The 21944-nt window shown below is 44.9% G+C and overlaps 2 protein-coding genes across 5 annotated transcripts in view; both read right to left on the reverse strand.

The window, feature by feature from the left end:
- stat5a (signal transducer and activator of transcription 5a) overlaps window positions 1-6151 on the reverse strand; it is a 48417-nt gene extending 42266 nt beyond the window's left edge. For both annotated transcript variants that reach the window (XM_030090649.1, XM_030090648.1), the window contains exon 1: window positions 6012-6151. The gene's annotated coding sequence lies outside the window, so the exon portion shown is untranslated. The remainder of the gene's footprint in view (window positions 1-6011) is intronic.
- A 4360-nt stretch (window positions 6152-10511) lies between these two features.
- On the reverse strand, window positions 10512-21499 carry stat3 (signal transducer and activator of transcription 3 (acute-phase response factor)). 3 transcript variants are annotated; one of them, XM_030090650.1, is made up of 24 exons: window positions 21292-21499; window positions 18896-19045; window positions 17624-17867; window positions 17451-17543; window positions 17272-17353; window positions 17080-17180; window positions 16835-16986; window positions 16487-16645; window positions 16322-16414; window positions 16147-16206; window positions 16029-16058; window positions 15846-15939; window positions 15719-15766; window positions 15510-15593; window positions 14819-14917; window positions 14538-14673; window positions 14399-14451; window positions 14219-14313; window positions 13923-14062; window positions 13626-13844; window positions 13493-13535; window positions 12382-12441; window positions 11355-11452; window positions 10512-11228 (listed from the first exon to the last, which is right to left on the reverse strand). In XM_030090650.1, the coding sequence occupies exons 2-24, from the start codon at window positions 19021-19023 to the stop codon at window positions 11188-11190; spliced, it is 2352 nt and encodes a 783-aa protein (XP_029946510.1). In that variant the 5' UTR covers window positions 19024-19045; window positions 21292-21499; the 3' UTR covers window positions 10512-11187. The 3 variants fall into 3 exon arrangements, with proteins under 3 accessions (XP_029946510.1, XP_029946511.1, XP_029946512.1); XM_030090651.1 differs by lacking the exons at window positions 12382-12441; window positions 21292-21499 and having other exon boundaries at window positions 18896-19023; XM_030090652.1 differs by lacking the exons at window positions 10512-11228; window positions 21292-21499 and having other exon boundaries at window positions 11373-11452; window positions 12369-12441; window positions 18896-19023.
- Between the last annotated feature and the right edge of the window lie 445 nt (window positions 21500-21944).

A 21944-nucleotide genomic window follows, 5' to 3' on the forward strand; every position in this document is an offset into this window, starting at 1 on the left:
GATGGTTGAAGGAAGTTTAAAAAGGGCAGCTTGCCAGTCACTCATGAACTGCTGTTAAGTAACAGGCTCCCAACACTCTGTCCCCACTGAGCAACCTGGATCAGCACGACACGGTTAAAGATTTGCAGCACGAAACGCTTCAATCTCATTTACAAAAATCAGCTTTTTACGGGAGGTTTTTGATCGGCGGTGGCCTTAATACGACTTATATCACCGAACCGGCGTCGGAGTTACTGGCCGTGCACATTTCTGATTCAAGTCTCACACTCTTCACTGTAAACTCCAGCTTTTCTCACACTGAGCTGCCTGCGGTGGTTCAGCGCTGAGTGTCTCGTTCACCTTTTAAAAACAAATGAAGATGAGTCAATAATTCCTGTCAATCCCAAAACGAAACAGCTGAAAAAATGACGATGCTTCAAATGCCGAGAATCGTCACACTCACTGGGCTTCCCTCATTACAAAGATTCAAATGGTGTCGGTGTGTTTTTATTGGCCTTTTATGCTCTTTTAGGGTTTTTCAATTTGAAAAATGAGAGTGGAAAAGAATACAATACAATAGAAAATGTTTTATTAAGAGATATTCTATTCTATTTATTCTATTCTATTCTATTCTATTCTATTCTATCATGCTTTTTTCTTTAGAGCCTTGCTTTTCCTTATTGACATTGTAAAGTACTGACTTTTAATGCTACTGAATAATGTATGTTTTGTACATGTTGTACTCTTTCTTTTGTCTGTTGTGTTACAATCTATATTACTTTTAATGAAACACTGAGTTCCAAAACTTTATTAAAAAATAAATGCAATGAAAAGGATAAATTTCCTCTTTCTATGTGTGTGTGTGTGTGTGTGTGTGTGTGTGTGTGTGTCAGTCTGAAGTCAAAGGAAAGTTTGCTCTCTGATACTTTAATCTACACGTAAGCAGCTCTTACAGGTCAGGCTGGACGCTACAGCAGAAATTGGTAAATGAATTTGACTCCTGACATTTAAAAGAAAAAAAAAAACTGAAAGTCTCTAATCCAGACCACATATGCCTACATTTTAAGTCTACTTTTTGCCGACCTCTTTCCACGATCTCCTTTAATCCTCCAACAATATAAAAAAAAAAAGGGGGGTGGGGGCAGCACCCTCAGTGACACTGCATTAAATTAAAACATATGTCGCTGTTGTTGGTTTTTTTGTGTTCCTGATTTGTCGCTGCCTTCGCGTGGCTCCCTCCAAACGTGCCTCGCGGTGTTCAATGCTATTCTTGTTGTGTCACTGAGATAATAACTCAAGGCCTTATCATGCTTTTCAGAGTCTGGGAGAGCTGGCGGCCGTCCTCCTCCCGCTCACTCGCCGCTTACAAACCGCTCAGAGTCAGGCGGAGAGAGAGAAATGTGAGAGTTAATGGGGAGCGAGAGGGAAGCCGGCACGAGCAGGAAGGAGTGTGAGAGCGGGCCTGCGATCACGGGACAGACGCACACTCCGCGGATGCCAACAATCAGCCAGCCCCATTCGACAGATGGATCCGAGCACTCCTGGCCCAGACCGAGCTAAAAGCTCGGCGTCACGTGACCCGTGGATTAGAGTTAGCCCAACTGACAGGGGGAGGAGGCTGCCGCCACATGCTTCCTGATCATTTCCCTCTCATTGTCCCCCCCCCCGCCCCCTTCTCTCCCATTCATTGTGAATCTGCTGCTTTTCACGTCACATTACTCACATGGATTTAATGGTTTTTTGCGTGAAAGACTAAAGAGGAGACGCAGGAGAGATTTAGATCCTCGTCCTGCTGCGCAGGATGACGTTCTGAGCACAGTCATTAGAGCACCGGCGACTCCTCACCTTTGACTCATTTCACTCTCCCATCTGAACTGCCACTAAATCCGCTCGCTTCCAGTCACTGGCCGAGGCCGTGCTGAGAACGAGCCTCGCCTTTCTCTGCTTACAAGTACTCAAAATTTCTCACCGCTCGCACGTCGGACCCGGCGAGAAGAACCTCCGGACACGGCGAGGAGAAAACATCAGGTCCCCCCCCTTTTCTCGTCCCGTCAGGGACACAGTGTGCCAGCCAAACCACGCCTGGCCGGCATGTCGCGTCCCCATACCGACCCAAAATACACCCCCGCCCCCCTCGGAGGAACCTGGGAAAACCCTCCACAGTTCCCGTGCTCTCTGCACAGCATGGATGGCAGCATGGCACATGCCAACGGGGCCAAACGGCAAGAAAACAATGAGCGCGGGGCTTAAAGCAGAGCGACACATTCATTCAGTTCTTTAACCCTTCAAGAGGCAGCCGCCACTGAATGTCTCGATGCAACCCTGAACTTGCACCAACTGGGAATAAGAGAAAGCATGCGGCATTCAAACAAGCTCACGAGGATCGTGAAGACGTTGCTGAGGAGCTGCACCATCAGAGCTGCTTCCCAAGACTGAAGTCACGCCTTCAACTAAATAACAACAATCATACGTCTCATTTAAAAGAGCCTTTCAGGTCACCCAAGGTCGCTGCACGAGAAAACAGCCAGATAAAATACAGGCAGGGTAAAAAAGATAAAAACAACGTACAATAAAAGAGTTGAGGACAGAGCAGCAGTTAAGAGGAGCAGGCGAGCCTGGACAGATAAGTCTGGACTGGAAGACGGGGAGAGGGGCTGAGTTACAAGACGTCAGCTGGAAGAGAGCTGCAGAGCGGCCCAAGGCTCTGCTCTCATAATGATCCAGGTGGGAGGTAAAGGTGGAGGGGGGGGGGGGTTATGGAGTGAAGGTGAAGCCGACCGGGTGGCATTACTAATGGGGGGGCTGGAGTGAAAGTGAACTGTCGGGGGGCAGGAGCTGTCGATGGAGAGACAGAAACTGTCGACTTTAGATAAGGTGGATTTGGTGCCAACGAGAAGATCTTCAGTTCTATTGCTGTTTAATTTTAGAAAGTTGGAGGTAAACCATGGCTTCATTTCAGAATGGCAGGAGGTGTGTGAGAGTGTGTGTGTGTGTGTGTGTGTGTGTGTGTGTGTGGGGGGGGGGGGGGGGGGGGGGGGGGGGGGTTCACAAAGAGATATAGCTGAGTAGCATCCATTGCAGCTTGATGCTGAATCGGGGGGGTTAGGTAATGAAGAGGAGGGGCCCCAGGACCGAGCCCTGAGGCACACCTGTGGTTCTGGATGTGAAGGACTTGATCTGGATGAACTGAGTACAGTCTGCGAGGTTAAGAGTGAAACCACTGGAGGTGGGGGTGGTGAGCGATGCCAGCGAGTGGTGTCAAAGGTCACACTCGGGTCGAGGAGGACGAGGATGGGGAGTGAACTGGCGTCTAAACCGGTGGAGAGAGGCATTCCTGCTGCAGGCTCGCCACCGCTTCTATTTCCATTTGAAGACTTTATGATGAGATATCTTCTCTTCTGAGGTCCCATTCATGTGACGTTTTCAAGCGAAATCGCTAACGTTTCGCAGTGTTTTGGGCGTCCGTTCCCATGACAACGGTGATCAGAGCCACTTAAACACAACCTTTTTTCTGTATTCACACTGTGAATGTAACGTGACCCAATTCCAGTTTTTCGCTCTTATATGAGGCACAGATCCAATCTGCTTTTGGACAGTGTGAACAGGAAGACGCATGCACTCTGAGATCAGATACAGGCTTCATTCATATGTGGAGATAAATCAGATGTGTGCCAGTGTGATCGCCATTTAAACAGGATAATCGGATTTCTAGCTGATTCTGTCACATACACAGTGAACGCGCAGTAAATAAAAGAGAAGCACGGAGGCTGTCCAGCAGCGGGAACATCCAGCACCGTGTTCTCACATCTCTCTCTGCTGTACGATGAGTTCATGTTCATAAAGTCCAAGCTCCACGTTCCAATACGGAATCTCAGTCACTCATTCACAGTTTTGAGCACACTGTTCTGGAGTAAACATAACCTCATAAACTAAAACGCCTCATTTGAATACTGCTGTTAGTCCATTAACCACGAGCATGTATATTAGCCTCTGATGCTTATATGTTCCTCAATAAAAACCCAACGTCACAAACTCCAGACTGCCGCTGTTTGGCTGAGTTGAAAAAGCTCACAAGGCAGCTCCTGAACCTGAAGAGGCGACTTTATCTCAGCCAGATGAAATCATTTTCACAGCGTTTACAACTAGTCTGAGCAAAGGTACAAACAAGAGGAAACTCCACAGGACTGTCCAAAGGAAAACTTTATCACAGCAATTCAACGAGCAAAAGATATCAGGACAGCTATTCACACACACACACACACACACAGAGAGATGCAGACGGCCGTATTTGTAGAAATGAAAGGGACATCAAAGCATTGGTGACATTTAATTTCTGTTTGAAAGCAAACACACACACACACACACCAGGGTCTCGATTGAGGCGTCTCATATGACGCTGACAGTCGTGTCGATTTTGACCTTTACAGTCTCTTTTCAGGCTTTTTTTTTTTTTTACACAGAATAAGATCAGGAAAACATAAAAAGACACAACAAGCTAGTGCTGATTTACAGGAACAAGCTTCAATGAAACACACACACGAGGCTCTGCACGCTCAGTTCGACAAGTGTCTCACGCTTTGGAAGATGCAGCATATAAATAAAGAGATTTTGGGCATTAGGTGGCAGTAGTGAGTCGCAGTATCATCCAGTTTGAATTACGGCTTAAAAAGTTGCAGTCTTGCTACATATACTAAAACTGTAGTTTGATAGCTGTATTTAAAGTGGTAGACAATTTTTTACATTACATTTTAGCAATTGCAATTATTAAGCAATTTTTTTTTCACAAATTTGATCTGTTTGAGTCATTTCATTAATTTTATCTTTATTTATTTTTTTATTTATTTTTTTTTTGCAATTTCTCTCTGCAGATCTAACCTGCTGGTACACCAGCACTGAAAGCAAATGGGTCTGAAATGTAAGGCGCTTATTTCAGTTGACAAATTATTGAGCCATTCGTTAATTTAAATGTACATTTTTCATGAATATTCTAAAAAAAATCTACTCACAGTATTATTAGCAGATGTAATATCACTTCTTTGGTTACAATTATCTATGTCCACTGCATATTTTGCAAACAGTAAAGTACTTTATAAAGTCACATAAATGAAGGAGTAAATGAATACATTTATTAGATATTAAATATTCTCTAGGAAGTCATTGAAGTATTCAAGTCGATGATATGGTGTCAATTTAGAATAATAATAATAATGATGTAATCATGCATGCTGTTGTGGTTGACACCACAAATAGCTCTTTAATGAACTTGTTCTGTCTTTATCTTCAGAGAATCTATAGCACAAGTGCAGAGTACACATATTTCATGTTGATTGAGGATTTTTTCTAAAAGCATTTTGCAGCAGCATATGCGCTCCACAGGTCCTGCACGAGCAGGATGAAGGAAAACAGACAGATCAGGCTCTCGTGTGTCCCAAGTTGTGAAGGATGCCCACCAGAGCAGCGACTCCTGAGGAGCCGTGAAGACTTTTACAGGCTTCCCAGGTTGTAAAAACTGCCCGTGCGTGTTGCCGCCCAGGTTATCTTTATGGCCTTATTTCACCCCGGCTGACACTTTATGGCTCTGGCGGAGGGCTAAAGCTGGAGTTATGCGGGGCTGAAAGGGAAGGCAGAGGAACTCCCGGAGAAACCGACACAAGCCGTGCGTAAAAGGGGTGAATTGAAGAGGAAGATCACAGGCGCGTCGCGCAAACACAACAAGTGGCGGAGAAGTGAGCGGAGCGCAGCGCAGCGCGCAGGCACGCAGTGTGGAGACAGAAATATCACGGATCCGTCGACCTGCCTGTTGCTCCAGCATTAGCAAGTAGAGAGAGGGTGGGAGGAGGGGGGGTGGAAGAAGAAGAAGAAGAAAAAAAAAAACAGAAAAAAAAGAAAAAGGTCCGATCTGCAGAGTCCACGCTGGGTGGAGGAGCGCAGTTTGTTTACAGAGCGCTGCCTGTCAGAGTCCGTCAGAGGACGGTCACCGCCAAATTACGCACAATGCGCAAAAAAAACACACGTCCGGCACGGAGACTCACCTCTGTGGAGCGCAGCGACGTCCGTCTGCTCATAAAACGCGACAGAGAGAGAGTCCGCAAAACGAGCAGCAAACCTCCAACAGGAACCTCAACAACAGTCAGTCAGTCCGCGACAGTTCGCTTCAGTTCACCTCTCTCTCTCTCTCTCTCTCTCTCTCTCTCTCTCTCTCGCTCTCTCCGCCCACTTCCGGTTCAGTTCATCCCCTATAGACACATAAACAAACATTATTTCATTATTCTGCAAATTAACTTCCATGTCAGTGTCTGTTGAGTGTTTCTGTCAGTTTGGATATTGCGGGGTTTCATGTCAGTCACCGTTATGTCTTATGAATATTAATATTAATTTATTTAACTTATTTAATATTTTTAGGTTGTTGTTCCATATATTTAATTTTACTATGTAGGTGGGAACGCTGGAGATAATTTCTTTCTGAGAATAATAATAATAATTTAAAAAATCGTATTCAGTTCTATTAAGTGCAGCGTTTTTTTAAATAATATATATCTATATGTATTTTTTTAATAAATTCTTGGAGCTCTAAATTCTTGTATAGTAATAGTAGTAGTGGCAATGGTATTATTATTATTATTATTATTATTATTATTATTATTATTATAAGAAGAAGGAGAAACTTTTAACTTGTTTTAAAAAACATTTAGATTAAATTGAAGATAATGGAGTTTAGTAACTTTGACATAGTTTGGCTTCAGTTTGAAATAGTTTTAAAGCCAAAAATTTCAGGCCAAAATCTTTTCTTTTCTTTCTGCCTTTCTTTTTTGTTTGTTTATCTGCAGAGTGGCCAGAGTCTCCAACTAAAGCTACAAAATCACTATAATATAAATAAATGCACAGTTCGTGGCTTAAATTTAAAATAAAACAATAAAAAAAAGGGTTTATCCCCTAGGGGGCGCTACAAGCCTCAAAGGATCAGGAGCTCAAGAAAAACACTGGAGAATGTAAAGACTATGGTAAAGACCCCAAATATATTTCAATTAATAATTACAATGATATCGTATAATGTGAAAAATATTAGGAACCAAAATTTAAAACCCTAAGAAAGTCACTCATCAAACAAAATAAACAAAATGGTGGCAAATTATCAGAAACCTGTGAAATAAGTATCATCTGACATCTGAAAAAGAGAAAAGACATTAAATAATAACATCACTTCTGGTGTTTTATATAAAATATCTAGTTTGGTTTATTTTTCTGAATCGTCCCAGACTGTGATCTGCAGACGAGCCGGTGAAGCAGAAGCGATAGCGGTGATCAGAGTGGATTCCCTCCACGAGCAGCCCGGCCTGTTAGATGTGGTGTAATCTACTGTAAAGTCATTCATCTTAATGCACCTCCATTAATCTGCTGGCCTCAGGCTGGAGAGCAGCGCCCCCTGCTGGTCACATCCTGCACGAATCATCCAATGCTCCAAAAATCATCTTTATAGCAGAATTTACAGTCATCAAAACAAAAAAATCATTATGTATAATAAAATGTTGGCAATTTTTAACATCACATGATGTTAAAGTCCATCCTGATTGTAAATGATTTGTAAAACATGTATTTTCTAAACGTTAAATCTCCTCCTTTTCTGCCTTTTCTGTTGTCATGATCAGACTGAGAGATGAGAGGCAGAGGCTGACACGAGGCGACAGACACCAAAGATAAACCTGCCAAAGTGAATTAAGGCGCAGCGAGCGCCCGAGGCGCATGTGGCTTTAAAGAGAGCTGCACAATGCTGCCCAGACGCTGAAAAGGCCAAGAGACGCCGGTGAGCGCCCGGCTTTTCAGCAGAGGACGGCCACCGGCTTTATGGTCAACTGTATTGATTCCATCATCTCACAGGAGCAGGGAAACCCAGAGAACTGCTTTGTTTTCTACAAACAACTGAAGGAAAAGCAGAAGGTGGAAAAGAAAATGTCTGTATTTTCTGGTGATGGTAGTAAATCTCACTTAAACTGTAACAACAATGGTTTAGTAGAGGTACGATTTAATCAAGAATATCTCATTAGCGCAGAAATACTAATGTTGTTGTGCTGAATTCTAACCTTCAGCTCTCAGACAAACGACCGCTATTATATCAAAACACACTTTTATAGATTCTCAAGTAACTAAGTTACTGTGGATCCATAAATCCATCTTCTATTCCGCTTTATTGACCTCGGGGTCGGGCTGGGGTCGATCGCTGCTAACTGAGGCCAGAGGCAGGAAGCAGCCCGCACAGGTCACCAGGTCACCGCAGAGAGACACACACACACACCTCTGTGTTTACTGCTGTTGCTTCATTATTTGATCTCAGTTTGACTGCTGTTGCTGCTTTGTTTTTGCTGTTTCATTGTTTTTACAACTTGTTTCATTTTAGTTGACTCTGTTGGTTCACATTACATGTTGCGAAATGTTAGAAAATCATATTTCCTCGTTTGTGTCAGTCATCTTTATAGTATAGCCTCTCTCTCTCTCTCTCTGTCTCTCTCTCTCTCTCTCTCTCTCTCTCTCACACACACACACACACACTCATTGATTGTGCACATCGATTGGCGCCAGGCCGGAGCTGAAAGGTGACAGTTGCCTGCTCAGACAGCTGAGTCAGCAGCTGCTGACAGTAATAGCCGCACACACACACACACACACACACGCACACACACACACACACACACCCCTCCTGTCTTCATTTCCTCCCTCGCAGGCGCAGAGCGAGAGATGGGGCTCGGCTCGGAGGCTCTCTGAGGCGCGAGCTGCCTCCCTCTCCTTCCTGCTTCCCTCTCGCTGAGGCCTTTTATCTCCACGCTCAAGTATTCTTAACCACACCCCTGGGAATCCCAGCCACACGGCCGCCGATCACATCGATACACACACACACACACACACACACACACACAATGTGGAGTTTCCACTCAATGATTGTTAGAGTTTAGTCATCAAATGCAGAGAGAGGCTCATTTTTCACACAGAATAAGGAAAAAAAAATAACATTTCTCTTCATCTTTGCACCAGATTTATGGATTCTGTGTTTTTATTTCTTTTCCTCAGCAGGTTTCAGACCATCCATCCATCCTGCCGTCCGTGAATCATCTCTACTGCTTTGTCCATTTCAGGGTCAATAGTAACAATCACCATTGGGGGTTGAAGCTGATCCCTGCTGAGGTTATAATCTCTCTCTCTCACACACACACACTCACGGTCACATATTGAAGTTTACTGAGCACACTCTAAATGAAACTGGGATCTAGATTGACAGACGTCCCTGAGGAGTGGATCTAAAGCAAGACGGCGAGGCCCTGGACCTGTGGATGAAAGGCCAGCTTCCCGCGTTGGGGGAAACGTCACACACGTCTTCATTGTTTACATACAGTAAATCCTCACAGTTCCTCATTTATTTATGAGCTGCTTCCCTTCTCCACAGGTGCTTCATCGGCACGTTTCCTGTCAGGGACTCTTCCTCTTTTCCGTCCCACACACAGTGACTGGAAAGTCTTTGCTTCTTGTTTCACAGGAGTCAGTCTCACTCTAGTTAACCATTTTCAGACTTCCCCACTGTCAGAGTGTTACGTCAGCGCGCGGCGGTTCTCCTGCGACCATGTGAGAAAAGTCAGGGCAAAAATAAACCGGGCTGAGATCACGCTCGGGTTTTTGGAAGCGTTGTTGCGCCAACCTCTTCCTTGAATTTAGTTCACATTCAGAAGTGAATTTATCGTAAGTGAAGTCGAGAAAAATTCCACGTATTTAATTTATCTGATTATCAGTGAAGTCTGCAGCTACTTGACTAATCCAGAGCTGGCGGGGGGGGGGGGGGGGGGGGACCACGACTCCCTGAAGCTCTCGTCATGACTGTAGATACTGAATGACAGTCCCGCTTTAAATAGCAAGGGAAGTTAGAACAGCCCCTAACACAACGCTCCGTTATTCATATTATTCTTATTTATATGTAGGTGTGAGAATTTTGATGTATACTTGTATACATATCTATATGGTTCAAAGGGTCAAGGTAAAAGATGAGGATGTGACAAGACTGACAGATATGGGATGTGTTCATCTGTTATGTGTGATATAAACAAAAAAAAAATTCCCTCCAAAAAACATTAAAGGGCCATCTGTGTGTTTTTTGTGTATTTCTACTTCACGTGCAACCAGATGGAGAACTAGCGATTCAGAATCCAGCCGAGTCTCAGGAGTGATTTCTTAAAATGTTTATTTACATTTCGAGCCCCGGCGCATTGGATGGTAGAAAGATCAATGACTTCCACTGTTACTCCAAATTGCCACACGGCTTCTAAAACATCTGGAAATGCACTATTAGAGCACTTTATACGTTACAGGAGGTGACAAAAACATGACGGAGGTACACGGCTTGCAACCAATAGACAGCAGGAAAGTTCTTCTGCAAAGTATCGATCAATCATTACATGATTTACACTAAAACATCTGATCATATCAGGAGGAACGGGGCACAACATAACCGCTAAAAGTACAAATCTTAAAAGCAAGTCTAATTCACAAGAGCATATTACAGAACAGAAGTGGGAGTGGAATAAAAAGCTTGGAGAAAAACCAGCGAGTTTACAGAAATCACGTCTTCTTTTTTTTTTTTTTTTTGGATATGGTGACACTTCGATCAGCTCTGAGGAGTCCATGAAATGTTCAGCCGTGTGTGGAAACCGTGACGGGAAAGAAGGCGTGACGTTTGGCAGGAACAAGCCGACAAATACTGTTCAAGTGCATGAAAACCGGGACAGCCTGGAAGCAGGGTAGCTTATACAACAAGTAACTCATTACATCTTCTTCTTCTTCATAGAATATGTCAATTAATAAACACTTAAAACGGCGATAACACAAAAATATAATACGCGTCCGTGTGTTGAAGTATTTTTCAGGTGAAGAAAAAGGGGAAGTGTGATGTTGCTAAAAATACAACAGGTCAGTGTAAGTCAGCTGTGTGTCACAGACGAAACCTAAAGAAGTGACTCATCCGTTTTCTTTTCTTTTCTTTTCTTTTCAGAGAAACATTGTTTCTAAACTCTCGTTCTTACCGGTTTGGTGAATGTGAACCAGCTGTACAGTCGGACTGAGCGCACAGACGGCAAAAAAAAAAAAAAAACAACAACAAATAACCGACTTTTCTCCATCACAACACAAAAATTACATTTCAACAAAGAGCTACACAAACTCCACCAAGGTTTTTCAGTTAGGAGACGTCACATCCATGTCCAGAGTGAGGGAATCTGTGGACGGAAGAACACATTTTGAAGACCGATTCAGAGGAGACGTGTCATTTACACAGATGAAAGTCAAAACTATCCTGCATTTTTAAACCAGGTTTAATGAAGGCTACTGTATTCCAGACTCACCCAAATGTCCCTGGTTAGCTTCAGCCTCGTTGTGCATCAGGGAGTCGAGGGTCCGGGGAGACATCGGGAACAAGTCACTGGTGTTTCCAGAGTTTGTACTGCAGGGGAAATAAAAAGAGAAGACTTTGAGAAGAAATTTTGTGTACTGCCACTTATACGCAGCGTGGTGCAAAAGCTTCAGGCTGGTGTAATGAAACACGCTCGGTTCTCCAATAACGCTTTAAAGTCACACTAAATACCAGTAACGCGTTTATCGATTACAAAATACTGACACTTCTAATATCAGCTGTGTCATTTAATATCGATGATCAATATCGGCAGGCTGTGTATCAGCAGTAATACATGCTACTGGATCTGATAGTATTGAACAATATTACTAAATATTGATGACGTTTCTCCTACAATCAGGAAACAGGAAGTGAAAACGAATCCCTCCCTTCCCAGTGTAAAATTTTGCACATCATTTTGTTGGTAAGACACTTTCCTGCCGTCGTTTGGTCTTAATCTCAGCGTGACATACTGGTGGTTAGTGTGAGGATCGTTCACTCCATACATCCACTGACAGACAACTCAGGCCGAGCAAACGCCTGAAATGTTATCTATTGTTCCATCCTCTCATTTAAAGCAGTGCAAGTAAAAAAAACCAGGATGTTAATGGATGAATGGATGTTAATGACAGGTGTTCACAGCACTCGGCTCACACAGTGGATTAAATGGGTCAGTCTTTTTCTCCAACTCAACTGAGAACATTTTGTTTTTTTTTACCCTCATAAAATTCAAACCGATTTGATTCTTGTCTGAAATTTACTGCATGGAAAAAAAAAAAAAAAAAAGAAGAAGAGGATGATGGAGACTACAAGAGTGTTTAGGGAGGTGCTCATGGCGCAGCGTGACATCCAACAGGAATAATGGAGATGGGGTTAAAACACCAGAAACCCACCAATCAACCACATGGGCAAAGTGACAGGATGCACACACACACACACACACAGCCCTACATGCTACCGCCTCCCCCCGGGCAGCCTACCCTGGGAAGCCGTTCGCAAGCAGATCACTGTCCGGCAAGTCCATGAACACGGAGGGACACCTACGGAGACAGGTCAGGATCTGGCTGAGCAAACCTCACAACCCAGGAGCGCACGCCGTCACACACACCGCGATCACACACACACACCGCCGGTTACAATGAACCCGGGCAACCCCCTCCCCCAGGGGTCGCTACACCCAACTCTCTCGCGGTCAGATCTCAGATGTCACAGTTCATAAAACTGCTAATTTAACACTGAAAGTGCTGTAGTTTCTCCGCTGTGTTAATGCTGTGGCCTGAAGGCTGGATGTTCTGCGGGTTCCTACTCTTTCCTGGTACCTGAACGCACCATTAGAGTGAGTAGGAGTGAGGGGCTGAGGGTGGAGAAGGGGGCGGGACGTAGGTGAGAAGGCGGGGAAGCTGTCGGTGTGTTTGTGTGTCTGGACGTGTTGATCGATGCCTGTTGCTATTGCGTTGCCGTGGCTACAGCCGACAGGAAGCACTTCATGGACCCTGAGCTCTTTCTCTCTGGTTCGCGCAGGCTGCCAGCACTCTGTGTGACACAGCTCTGGGGTCGCACAGCACGAGTGCTTGTTTTGTCTCAAAGGGACAGCAGAGAAAGAGCGAGAGAAGCGGAAAAACAGCTTTGTGACAATCTACACTCCAACAATCAGCAGAGTCCTTTCATACATCTTACAGAGAACCAGCCGGGATACGTTGAATATATTCAATAAGCCGCTCAGCTTGAACGAAGGTTTCCTCCGGGTACTCCGCTTTCCTCCCACAGTCCAAAAACACGGATGTGAGATAATCAGTGAAACTTATTTGGCCCTGGGTGTGGACGTGAGCGTGTGGACAGCGGCCTGTCTGTCTCTGCCCCTCTCCGGGTTCACACCACGGCTTCCTCCTGCGCACGTCGACTCACAGCGAGAGCGAAAACAAGTCTGTTCTCTTTTCTTTGAACTCTCAGTTCAAACGTAAAGAAACGTCTAAAGCTCTGGAGCAGGACATTTTGTTTTCCCCACAATGGGAGACACCAGCAGCAGAGAGGTCAAAGGTGACAGGGCGATACGGCATTCCTGTGTGTGTACTGCAAGGTGAAGGTACTTACGGAGTCACGCAGATGAATTTCGTCTTCAGGTATGGCTGGATAACTGGAAGGGAGACGGAGAGATAGGAAGAGTCCACACATTAATCACACGCAGCATGAAACTGAATCCATAAGCAAAAAGTCGGTGACTCACAGTTTGAGGGGTCGCTGGGGTCAGGCTCCGGAGCGGCTTCTGGCCTGCAGTACTTCCCGAAGGCTTCCTCTTTTGGAATTTCAGGATAGAGGTAAACAAGAGGGGACACCAGGATGTTGGTGGCGTCCATGATTTTGTATCCCATGATGATGTCGGCGAAGGACATGCTGTTGAGCTGCTGCTTGGTGTACGGCTCCACGGACTGGATCTGGGTCTTCCCTGTGGAGGCGGGTGAGAGATGAGCGCCCGGACACAGATATTCCACCGTCAGAACGCTGGAAGACAAGAAGCCCTTACCGCTGATGTCTTTCTCTACCCATGTGAAGGTGATGCCGCCCTCCTTGCTGCTCTCGCTGAAGCGCAGCAGGAAAGTTCCGGGCGGTTTGGGGCTCAGGATGGCTCTCTCCCTCTCCTTGCTGATGAAACCCATGATGTACCTGCAGGCGGGCGACAGCAGCTCCACTTTGAAACAGTCCGGCTATTTAGAGACTCCCGTCCGCGGCGTGTGAAAGCACTCGGAGCAAAATGAAAGGAAGCCGAGCGGCAATTCCACCGACCGCTCTCTTGACCGTAAACAAAGGCTGACCCCTCACCCTTCATTCCACAGAGCGAGGATGTACTTCTTCACCAGGTCGATGATGTTGTCCAGCCACACCCAGAAGGAGAAGCCCTTGCCGGCCATGTTTTCCTGCGTAAATACAGGTAAAAATAACTCACACAAAGAAAATAACCTCAGGAGCCCAGACTGGACTATTTAAAGCTGTGAAAAGTACCTTACAAAACTTGGCCCAGGTGATCTGACATCCAGAGTAGTTCACACAAGGTCCTGCACGGTTAAACCATATATAAGGTGAGCATACTGATACGAGAAAAACCGTATGATTCAGTGGGTGTTCCAGCTCGTCATCGCACCGAGTAACTTCTCCGCCAGTGTGGTGAGCTGCTCGATGGTCAGGCCTCTCTTGGTGGTGGAGGAGAACTGCCAGCTCAGCACCTCAGCCACCTGGTCCCAGGTTCCCACTGGAGGTTTGGTGAAGAAGTTCACGTTCTGCGGAGGAAAAACAACAAAAATAGCAAAAGCGGAATGAAAATACGGGTTTAAAAAAGGAAAGAACACATTTTCTGGAGTCACATTTTTCTCACGGTGACTCTAGTTTCCTGCAGTCTCTGTCCACCAGAGGGTGCTGTCTCACCTTTGGATGGTTGGTGAGCATGTTGTACCACAGTATGGAGGCCCAGGCGTTGGGCATCTGGCAGATGTTGGAAATCACGACCACAGGCAAAGAATGAGTCTGCAGAGAAGGAAAAAAAATCCATGACTGTCCACCTCTGTGTTTTCCTGAAGAACTTTTCCCCATTTCTTGGTAAAACTGTCTTCAGTAACAGTCACAAGGTATTTCTGACACTCTTTTTCATGATCGTTCTTCAAAGATGTGCTGAGGACCGAAGCTTTACTTCTTTTTTCATTTTTAAATAGCAAACAGAAGCAACAACACAACTGTTCACTCGTTTCCTGTTTTTGAAGCTATCTTTATTGATTCTATTCTCTTTTTCTGACTTAATCCTGTCCTAAAGCCACTCTCAGCAGCAAATTTGTGACTCATTGTGTGTGAGAGTGTGTGTGTGAGTGCGCTCACTGTTTATGAGAAAGACCCGACTCCACACACTGAGGTAAGTTAAGAGGGATTTATCTTGAAACAGAGGCACATTCAGAGGCTGGAAATTAAAGAGTGTGTGGAGGAGGGAGACTTTATGAATGAGTGATCTGTCTGGTCAGTTCAGCGGAACAGGACAGAGGGGGGAGCCCGAAAAGAAACAGCGAGCGCTTTGGGAGCGTTTTGACTCAGAAAGCCCCAGATAAAGACTTGGAGCAGCGGCACTGACCTCCAGATCGATCTTCAGGCCTTGATGATAAACCTCAGTCTCAAAAGTGATGAGATGGAGTTCCTCCGTGACAATCAGAGACGCCTGCAAAAAGACACGATTTCCTGTGAAACTGCGAAAAGTTTCTCCCACGACCAAAACCGTTCATCTGAAAACAGAAACACCATCATGCTGACGGTTTCACAGTAAACGTCACCAGAAGCACTCACGTCACTGTTGGTCCGACCCCCGTTACCACACCTCTGCTCTCGCAGGGTCTGCAACACAACAGGAGGTTAGTTTCGCTTTTATCAGGAAACTCCATCGCTCCGTTTTCAGTTCCGCTCCGTCACTCACCAAGTGTTTAAACTCTGCCGACAGGCTGCCGTTGTTGGATTCCTCCATGTTCATCACTTTCGTGTTGGTTCCAAGGATGTTGAACTTTCGTGATCTGAAAAAAATACAGCAGGAGTGAGGCTTCCCTCTAAAACAGCTTGGATCAAAATGTCAGACATTAAAGTTCACTCGGTTAGTGCTCACCCTCGAATTGCAGCCACATCCCCAGATTCCCTGAAACATGAGGAGCAGAAATCAGTGAAGGGGTCGTATCTGGAAAGAAGCTTCTTAAAATCATGATGATTTGATGGAGAGCACTCACTTGTCAATACAAACTTTAATTTTCAGCTGGTAATTCAGTTCAGGAAACTTTACCAGTAACCTTGAAAAAGGAGAACAAATATATATCACAGGGCTCAAAATCTAAAAGGACAATACCGTAAATGAAGCTGGGAAAACAGGTTTTCTGTGTGTTGCTTCACGAGCCTGAGTCTTACCGGACTTTATTAGTGAACTGCACTCCGGTTTTGATGACCAGGGGTCGGTCTGGATGCATGGGCATGCAGGGCTGTCTCTCCACCACGAAGGCGCTGCGATACACAGTGAATCAGTTGAAGTCGCTTTATTGTTTGCCATATGCTGAAAAGTTCATCTCTTCATACCTCTTCATGAGGTTCCTGAACAGATCCACAATCTTCTCCTCCAGGGCGGGCCTGTGCTGGATGATGGGGTCGCCCTTGTAGGACACCTTCTGCTGAAGCTCCTCCAGCTTCTTGATCTGTTGACGAATCTGGAGCTGCGACTCGGCCAGCGATGTAATCCTGAGCGGGAGATGACGGGCAGTTGAAGGCCGACATGGGTGACCGATATGAAATCAATACTCGGCCAAGGGTGTAATCGCGGGCCGGGTATTATATACAGTTCAAGGCTGACATGGAAGATTGATGCGTTATCAATACAGCAGCAATTACTGCAGTTTGAAGAAAAAAAAAAAGGGGGGGGGGGTTTACCATGTTTCCAGGCGATCGAGGCAGATGTTGGGTGGACCTCCAATACAGGCGATCTGCTGCCTCCTCTTCCAGTCTGCCAGCTCTTCATCCGTCAGGTTCTTCTGGACGTAATCCATGGCGGTCAGCAAGCCTCCCATCTCCGTCACGATTTGCTAAAGGAGGACATTAAAACACTCGTTAAATAAGAAAAATACGGAAGAACTAAACAAATATCCGTGTAAATAAGGTCAAAGATGAAGACTGACCCTCCGGAGCTGGTCCAGGGCGCTCAGCATCTGCTCCAGCTGAGCCATCTTCTGTCTGGTTGCAGCTGCCTGGCTGTTTCCATTCAGGTCCTGAGACAACTCTGATGGAGAGAATCACATTCAGAACAGTTTAGCGAACAAGTTATGTGCATCTACATTAAATATTGTCAATAAAAGCTAGAAAAAAAATACCTCCTTGGCTTTTCAGGGTTTTATAATTGAAGTCAAAATCATCCTGCAAGTTTTCCAGCATTTTCATCTTCTGTTCCATGTCCTGTGGGAATACGAAACACATGATGTGTAATTACAAAATCCTCTGAATTCAACCGTTGTGTGATGGAAAGAAAGATTTGAATGTGAATGAAACTGACCTGCACCCGCTTCCTGATGTCTTGCAGGTTGTGCTCCAGGATTTGCTGCTTCTCTGTCACCACTGTTCCAGTCGGATGTGCCGCCTGGCCATCCTGCTCAACGACAACAAACACGGTCAGCCCATCGCTGCCGACGCCGCTAAACTCACAGCTGGGCTGCTGCGGCCTCTTACCTGTGCAGCGGAGGTGGCGGTCTGCAGCAGCCTCTGCTCTTCCCACAAACAGCGGGCGACGATGCGAGCGATGTCCATCGGTTTCTCCAGGTACTTGCTCTGGAGGTGCTGCTTGATCCTGCGCAGGTTATGCTGGTAGAGGACGTTGTTCTCCTGCAGGAACCGGCTGTACTGCTGGTCGATTTCGCCCAGCAGGTTGTGAAACACCAGAGTGGCGTGTGATTCCTTGTTGGCTGCGAAAGCCCTTTTGAAAGACAAGGAGAAACCATCGATAAGATGCTTGTAAGGGCATTTTCTCACATTTTATAGAATAATTCTGCACCTTTAATCAACGTCTCCCATTAAGAGGCAAAAATCAACAACTGGATGAAAGTTCAAAATTTCGGAGCTGGATGCTGGTTAATGCTTGCTAGCTGCTAAAATTATATTTTGGATGTTTGACAAAGTTTGACTGACAGCTTCTCTCAGCTGAATGACAGCAGTCTGCTTCTATATAAGGAAATAAGAATCGCATGACCTTTGAGCATGAGTCAACAGAAAAAACTGCCCCTATTCATTTATTTATCGCAATATTTTGACTTGAAGTTCCCTGGGACACTGGGTGAAGGACACGCTGGAGTTGACAGGAGTCACAAAAGGATGTTATTCTGATGGCTATCGCCCAAATAAACTGGGCTGACTGAAGCCTTCGTAGAGAAGGTTGGGGTTCTGTGTGAGCGTTAGCCTTACTCTCAGTCAGCTGACCTGCCTGTAAGCCTTACAATCCTAAAATAAATCCTCCTTGTGCAGCGTCAACACCTTGACTCCTCATCTTTGTTTTTTCCAGCGCGTGGAGGAGGGCAGGAGCACTGCGGGATTTTGGAACTCGAACTTTTACGGCTAATAAAATCCACAGCATGTGACTTATTAAAAAGTTGTTCTATATTTTTGCTCAGCAGGTTCTTCGCTGTCATTTAGTTGCGTTTTCAGGTTTCTAAGACAAATGCCTTTGGAGGAGACAATTCTTTCATGAGGACCGAATTTTGAGTGAAAATCTTATTTTGAAAGCCAGATTGCAGACTTCCTGTCGAATTTAGGTCAGGGTTGTCTGCGGGTGATTTTAGGTCATGAGTGTTTCAATGATTTCCACTGAGGCGTCGTAAAAGAGGTTCATGCAGGCTTATCAACAACATCAACAGGAACTATGAGTACGTGACGAAATGAAAAATATACAGTGAATTGCACATACATTGATCCTTTATTAGAGAGCTAAGGAAATCAATAGTTCCTCACCAGTCCTGGCTCTCAATCCACGGGGCGAGGAACTGCCGCAGCTCCATGGGGAAGCTGTCACTGTACAGGTGGTACAGCTGCTCCAGATACCTGGTTTCCAGCTGCTGTAACTGGTTCCACTGGGCCATCCTGACAAGCGCTGCCTCAAACCTTCGCACAAAAGGTGAAATCAGAACTTAGTTGACGCGGAAAGAATTTGAGGGCAACAAGATTTTTTGTTCTGTTTCTTAAAAAAATGTAACCCAAATCTTACGATCAGAGAAATAGCTTAATCTTTGACAGAAAGGAAGACAAGCCCATGGGAGGCCTCCTGTGAGGCTCAGTCACTTCCTGTTCAGTGAAACACAACGCCTCCACCAAGAAAAATAAGCCAACATGAGCAGCTGTCAAGTCTTGAAGCAGATAAGAGCTTTTGATCCTTGGCCCCGAACTGAATTTGTTAGAAACCATCCAAACTTCCGTTTATGAGAAAGAAAGTTCCGGTTGAAACCAGGAAACTTTTTTTTTGACACAGCACAAAACTTCTGATTTCCTCAGTGGTGAGTTTCCGTCAAGGATGAAACAACTCAAGCCATTTCAGTTCAATTGTAAACCACCTGCTGGCAGAGACTCCTGGCATGAATGTGATAAACAGGACAGGCTTGGCTCAGTGTCCTCCCTGCAGAGATGTAAATGCTCCACTGACAATAACCAGGAAAGAAAAGACTCCAATAAACTGATTTGTTCAGACCGTAGAAAAAGAATAGAAACATCTGTACTGCCTCAACTCCGGTCCTATATAGGGAACTGAGTATTATCCAGACAGCTCAACACAAAACTGGACCATGTCATGAAAAATTCCATTCTGCAGTCTGTCACGTTGGCATAATTTATAACCTCAGCAGATGTTCAGAAATGCGGAACATGTGTGCAACTCAGCCTTTACTTATGTGTAAACCAATAAAGTATCGCGCATCTGTGTTTCACAGTGGACTGTGTGGACCAATTTATTAGACTGGAGACTCATTTCAGTTTCATTTTTGACAATTTCAGTGTCCCAGAAAAAGTCACACACCTTGTGTTGAGACCATGACTGTTGCTACCATCACTGAGGTGAAGATTTGTACTGATTTACTTATATATTCATGAAAAAGATGGGTATGCATGGTGTGATTTTCTGGGCATGTGTAGCTCCTGTTGGGGGATCACACAGAGTTCCACTGAGTTAATTTCAACACAAAGAGATTTCTATGGAATAATGAAAACACTGACATTTCAAAGCATCTCATACTGGTAGTGTATACACAATGTTGAAGTCCTTTCATGGAGATGAGACAGTAGTAGTGTCCAGTCTCTACAATCTACATAACATAAATCCAATCATGGAACTTCATCCTTCTATCTTCTGCTGGGTCTGTGCAACTCATCCCCTAAACTGAGCAGCTGGACAACAGTAGCACACACTGCGTACACTCCAAGAGATCTGCAGTAATATCAATAATTCAATATGTAGTCTCAGAAGACAGCACAACGCTGTTTTAAGAGTTGGTTGTTAGATAATGGTGAAAATGAATGGGTTCCTAAAATCTAGCTTGATCATTTACTCACACATCTTAAATGATAGATGATGGTGACCTTCTGGACAATGCTCACATTTCACAAATATTGATCCAGAAACCTGAGGATGACTCTGCCTGAGCAACACATCCATCACATCTTTTGTCTTTAAACCTTTAAACTGATGATCAACGAGCAAACTGAAAACAGCTCCAACACCCAGGTGTGTCTGTCTGCTTTCTGATGATTGGTTACCTTTCAAGACAATGTGATTGTTTTAGAAAAATTCCAGCAAGTAAGCACTTCCTTTAACAAACAAAGGGAAAAGAACAGGCTTACTTGAGATGTTAATTCCACAGGTGACAACAAAACCGCCGTTGTGTTTGTGATTCAGCATTATTATATCAATTTAAGGTGTTTATGTGAGGAACATTATAGGCTGCAGAGGGGATGCAAGTGGGATGGAGATGGGCGTGACAGCTAAGGTCAACACATAATAACTTACATTTCACTACATCTAAATAGGCTTAAGGTGCATATTGAAAGGGATCCCAGACGCAAGATCATCATTCCATAACAGGAAGATACATCTACAAGAGCGAAGCGGTTACAACCCAGGTTATCATCAGCTTTTTAGGGAGCTGAGAAACTACAATTCGTAATGGAGGTTTAATGACTTATATAACACAGTGGGAACATGGTGTTTCTCCCACATGAATAACTTAGTAGTGGTAACACAGGATCAGGAAAGCTAGCACCGCGTTCGCGTCCTTGACTGCAACATAATGGCAATAAGGAGATGGAAAAGAAAAGTAAATGTAAAACACAGAGGCAGCGGTATGGTAGTCGTTTTCGCTTACCGAGCTCGATGCCAGTTCTTCGGAAAAGTTTCTCCTGAGAAAAATGAACAACCCTTTCAAACGGAACCACACTGACACGGTCAGTCAGTAAAAATTTCTCTATAATTTCCTCCCAGAAAATAAAATATGACTTTGGAAAACCACTATTACTCTTTCAGACACTTTTCAGACTCCGGCAGACTCGACCCGTCCCCTACATTGCAGTCTTTCCAGCCACACAAACGCCATCGACCCCCTTCCTGACGCTTCCAACCACCAATGGGAAATTGGCTGCCTCGGATGAGCCAATCAAAATACGTATTTGCAAAGAAGAGGCGGGACTTTTCATCGAGGGTGGTTGAGAGTGGAGTGTTTATTGCTGTCGCAACAGAGCCGTTCCCCGGATTGCACTCTCCCCGCTAGAGTGTGTGAGTGTGAGCGTGTTTCAGAGGGAGGGTGCGCGCACTGACAGAACAGCCAGGCTGGAAGTCATCTGAATTACTGGCAGTGTCGACGTCATCGCCAGTGTAATAACAGCAGGGTCGCCCAGTACTGATTGAGGCTGTTATAATTTAACCAAAACTCACAACAATAGATCATTTCAACACACACACACACACACACACACACACACACACACACACACACACACACACACACACACACACACACAC

The sequence above is a fragment of the Salarias fasciatus genome, chromosome 4 (genome assembly GCF_902148845.1).
Source record: "Salarias fasciatus chromosome 4, fSalaFa1.1, whole genome shotgun sequence".
NCBI classification, from domain to species: Eukaryota; Metazoa; Chordata; class Actinopteri; order Blenniiformes; family Blenniidae; genus Salarias; species Salarias fasciatus.